Source organism: Euphorbia lathyris, chromosome 7, assembly GCF_963576675.1.
Source record: "Euphorbia lathyris chromosome 7, ddEupLath1.1, whole genome shotgun sequence".
Taxonomy (NCBI): domain Eukaryota; kingdom Viridiplantae; phylum Streptophyta; class Magnoliopsida; order Malpighiales; family Euphorbiaceae; genus Euphorbia; species Euphorbia lathyris.
The window spans coordinates 15,482,348-15,487,349 of record NC_088916.1 but is presented as its reverse complement, the minus strand read 5'-3'; the positions used below and the strand labels follow the sequence as shown (position 1 = coordinate 15,487,349).

Genomic DNA, 5,002 nt, shown 5'->3' with positions numbered 1-5,002 from the left:
AAAAGGTTAGTGCCACATGCATAGACCTTTTCCCAATCAAAACATATCTCGATTGTCATAGTGGTAGGGACCTCCTTAAATCTGATTTAAAATCATTTATAACACATAAACAATTTTATAAAATATTGTTAGAGAGTTTATAAAACATTTATAACACATTTAAAATATTTAATATACCCTAATGAAAAGAGATTGTATAAACTGCTCATCCAAAAATTTTGAAAAAATACCCAAAAATCAAAAAAATTCAGAAACGCGTTTGTGTAAAAAAAACGGGAAAAATTGGTCACGGGAAGAGGCCCCACGCGCCCACACGCGCCTGGCGCGTGTGGAGGGGCCTCTGCCACGTGGTACGCGCTGGTTGGTCCAGCTGGCGCCAGCGCGGCACCGGCTGGCCAACCAGCACCTGCCGCGTGGCGGGCTGGGGGGAGACACGCGTTTTCTCCCCCCCAGGTGGCGCGTGAAGGCCACGCGTCACCTTCCCGACCGATTCCGGCGACGAAAAATATATGGAACTTAAGGTTTTCAGGGTCTCCGGACTCGATGGTGTGGTCGGTTTTTCGATTTGACGAGCGGAATGAAAAATCAGAAGGTAATAGAAACCTAAAACGGGTTTAATTGAGTAAAAAACGTTTAAATCAAACCCTAATTCAATTTAATCACGCAATCAATCAATTCCAGTGTATAATCATAAAAAATAATAACAATGAATTATTTTTAATCTTTCAAAAAAGATTCAAACGCAAACGGATTCGCGGTAAAGACGGAATACTAGATCCAATGGCTCTGATACCAATGTTTGGATAAGCATATATTCACAACATATATATTTATCCGAATAAGTAAACGGGTTTACGGGTTACCTCTTGTAGCGCAGATCCCGTTCTTGATTTGCAGTGGAAGGATTTCGGATCAATCACCCGATCTAGTATCACCGGTCAAGCCTTCAACCACGCCAATAGAATTGGGAGAGGAAGACAATTGGTTCACTAACTAAAGCGACGACAAATCCCAAAGAGAGAGAGGGGGCGGCGGCCAAAAGGAGGAAGCAGGAGAGAAAAATTATCGTTTCTGTGTTTTTGAGATACTGTATCTCTAAAACCTAATTCCTTATTCTCTTCTAATTCTCTTAGAATTATGATAGATTAGGGTTTCTATTTATACTGAATAAATAGATCACCTAACCCTAATTCTTATTAGGTTTGGGCCCGTTCCATTTCGGGCGGGCCTAATTGGATCCATATCCAATTAATTCCAACAGAGATGTTATACTTCAAGCATTCCACACGTCAAGTGTCACTTCCCACACGATGTATGGACTGCTTTCTGCCACTTTCTTTTGTTGCTCCTTGGCTCACACGATGTGTGGCTGATGGCACACGCCATGTGAGATCATGGCCCCTCTTACCTTGTTTTTCCACTTAAGATGCTTGCATCAATAAAACACAAGTGTAACCAATAGCATGTTTTCTATACAATCATATTACATAACACTATATCATCCTCCCACAAGTTCAACACGGGTGGAAGAAATGCTCAACTTGAAACAAAATGTTCAACAAAAAAATATTTGGATAACGGTTCTAGAGTGCGAATGTGTTAAACACAAAGAAGACCTTTGGAAAACAGTCACGAACAAAAATGAAATCAACTTCTACGTGTTTACTTCTCTGTTGAAAAATATGGTTTACATGAGTTGCCTAAAGATTGCCACACGGTAAATGTGATGCCCGAGACAAGTAAAAACCAAGTTCCTTAACAATTATTTACAACCAACCAATTTGAAAGGCACCCCGTAAGAAGGGCCCTCTACTCAACCTTTATGGAAGAACGAGCAACATAACTTTACTTTTTAGAGTTCAATGAGATTAAGGAATGAACTAGATAGATTGCAACACCAACGGTGGACTTTCGATCATCAAGGTTACCAAACAATAGAGGTGCCATTATGGTAACAAAACAGTAGACATGTTGATTGATTTACTTATAAGGTTCTGTTCTTTTTTACTGAATTTAAGTAAACTGAAGTGAATGCTACTGAACTGAACTGAGCTGAGCTGAACTGAATTGGTATTACTAGATACTGAAATTAAGTGACAAAAACAGGGTCTAAATAGTAGAAAACATTCATAAATAAGCCTACCTAGGAAGCTAGTTTCAAGCATCATGCTGACAAAGCAAAAGATTAGCATGTTGACAAAGGATCATGTACTTGTCAACAAGAGAATCTTTTAGAAACTCTAATCTTCAAACCATTTCTCATGTAAAGCACAATAGAAGTAGTTGGTTTCGCTGGATCATTTTGAACCACTTGAATGCAATAATTCCACAGAATAGCAGATGTAATTGCTTTAATTTGAATAAATGTCAAATTCTTCCCTAAACAGCTTCTGGGTCCTGAATTGAATGCTATAAATTTGTAAGAAGGAACATGAATAATTTCTCCCTTTTCTGATATCCATCTTTCTGGCTTAAATTCAAGGCAATCCTTTCCCCAAATTTCTTGCATTCTTCCAGTTGAATATAATGAATACAACACCATTAACTTCTTCGGAATTTGATGACCGCTCGGAAGAGTATCTTCATCAATCGAAACAATGTGATCGAAAGGAAAACTTGGATATAGCCTAAGAACTTCACATATTACTGCGTGAAGATAAATAAGCTTGTTGAGCTCATCAAATTTAAAACTCGTTGATCTCCGACCATTTCTTTCCGTCGGTAAATTAGCTTCCATCTCTTCCAGTATTTTTTTCTCTACAGAAGGATGTTTCCCTACGGCCCAGAAAAACCAAACAAGAGCAGAAGCTATCGTATCTCTACCGGCTGTGAAGAGATTGAAAGCGATGTCCGAGAGAAACCTCTCCGATTTAATTCGGATGCCATTTTCTTCATCTGCAATACTAGTCAAGAAATATTTTAGTACATTGAAATCATGATTATCTGTTTCCAAATGGCTTAACTTCTGTCGCTGTTTTGAAATGTGAAGTGCCACAAATTGATCAACAATTTTCCATGCCTTTCTCAAACTTCTCTCCTTCCCAATCTGAAGAAACCTTTGCAATTTCCAAATGGTTGAAGGAAGCAAATGGCGATAAAGCACAGCTACCTGTATTTATAGGTGTTAAAAGTACACACGATCATATAATTTTAGGGTTTGAGTTTAACGTAGTAGGTAATGTGTTATTTTCGGATATAAACCCAAATTTTTGGGTTGGGTTAGGGTTGACATGTTAAAGCGAAAACGACACGAAATGACACGAATATTTGAAATTATTGATATATTATCTCATATTTTTATATGTCACTTTATTAATAAATATAATAAAATTATAATTATTACTTGCAAATACAATAAAACCTCTATACATAAATACACTTGGGACCGTACTATTTGTATAATAATTATGAGGTTATTATTAAATAGAGTTTGGTAACAGATGTTATTACCAAGTTGGAACCGAGTTTTTTTATAACAAAATAGAGATTATTCTTATATAAAGTATTCTTATATAGTGGTTTTACTGTATGATTCCAACCTCCTAAATTTTTATAAACACATTACATAACCCTCTAATATAAAAATGACATAACATATTTCAAAAATAGTAACACAACTTTTTATATTTTTTAAAAGTTGTCATTAATATATATGAATAATAAAATTAGTCGTAAACATGACACGAAATCGACACTAACCCGAACAAGTTAACACGACTGTGACATGAAAGTGTTTGGGTTGGATTTAGGTTTACTCTTTTCAACACGAACCCGAAATGACGTGACTCGAACACAATAATTGCCAGGGCTACCTGTATTTCATGAAAAGCTGTCTGAATTGCAACCTGTGGAAAATCAAGAGAAAGACAGTTCGGGTCGGATCCGAAAATAGCACCACATATATTATCAAATGTTAATCTCTGGATTATCTCTTGTAAATCAACAACATTTCCAGAATTTGAGGCATTTTCAAGGACTGAGAAAAGGCCATTTGATATTTTTTGCTGGACTGTTCCTTCAACGGCAGACTTGAACCTCTTATCGTGAAACAAAGATTGAACAATTCGCCTTTGATTTCTCCAATTATCAGAATCAGCAGCTAGAATTCCATCTCTTAAAGGTTCGAATATGTCCCTGAAATGATTGCCTTTCTGGTAATTCCTGAAGTTTGTATTAAGAAAGTAGTTAAGATTGATTGGATCACAGGTCAGTAGAAAATCCATGCCACTAAACCAAGGACCTTTGAACCGAAATGTACCACCATTTTTCTGGAGAAGACGAGTAGCTATATCATGAATATTGTACACAATCGAAGAAAACCATCGAATCTTCCTAATTGTTTTAGCCAATTTGATGCCATAATTTTTCTTCCATCTATTTGACCAAATAATCCAAACCAAAAGAGTAAAGAAAATTGCGGCTACATAATAGACTGTTGTCATTTGATTTTTTTTTTCTCTTTTGAGATAACTCTGTTTTTTTTGGTACACTTTTATAGAGTAAAATCCTTATTGCTGCAGCAGTTATTTCAATAGAAACTGGTCCCTCTATCTAAATTAATACATACCCAGAAATGGAGGTGGGAGCTGATGTGTTTACTCGATCTCTTTAATATTTACCAACCAAAAAACACATTATTTATAATCATAGTTTAGTTTAATCTTTAATAGAAACTTAAAGAACCTGTTGCATTCCATTAGTCATGAGGATGATTATATTTGTGATCAATTATCTGGCTTATAGTACCAAGTGTCGGCTGATGATCTTGTCGATGTTGTTGTTTCAAGTCTTGAATCATCTTATCAACCCTTTGGAAGCTCGACTTGAACCAATAAGTTTTGATGATCTCGTCGGCCTTCTGCTTGCTTACTGAGGAGCATCAACTTGAAATCGATACATCTAATGTCTTGCCTTCAGTCATTTTTACTCGAGGTGGTGTACAAAGAGAAAAAGGTCGTGGGAGAGGTAATTCCTTTTGTGGTCACGAGAATCACAAAAATCA

At 36.4% G+C, this 5,002-nt stretch overlaps 1 protein-coding gene across 1 annotated transcript; it reads right to left on the bottom strand.

Moving 5' to 3' along the window:
• Positions 1-2,101: 2,101 nt before the first annotated feature.
• LOC136201297 (alkane hydroxylase MAH1-like) lies at positions 2,102-4,446 on the bottom strand. Its single transcript, XM_065991929.1, has 2 exons — positions 3,813-4,446; positions 2,102-3,109 (listed from the first exon to the last, which is right to left on the bottom strand). The coding sequence occupies exons 1-2, from the start codon at positions 4,440-4,442 to the stop codon at positions 2,216-2,218; spliced, it is 1,524 nt and encodes a 507-aa protein (XP_065848001.1). The 5' UTR covers positions 4,443-4,446; the 3' UTR covers positions 2,102-2,215.
• Between the last annotated feature and the right edge of the window lie 556 nt (positions 4,447-5,002).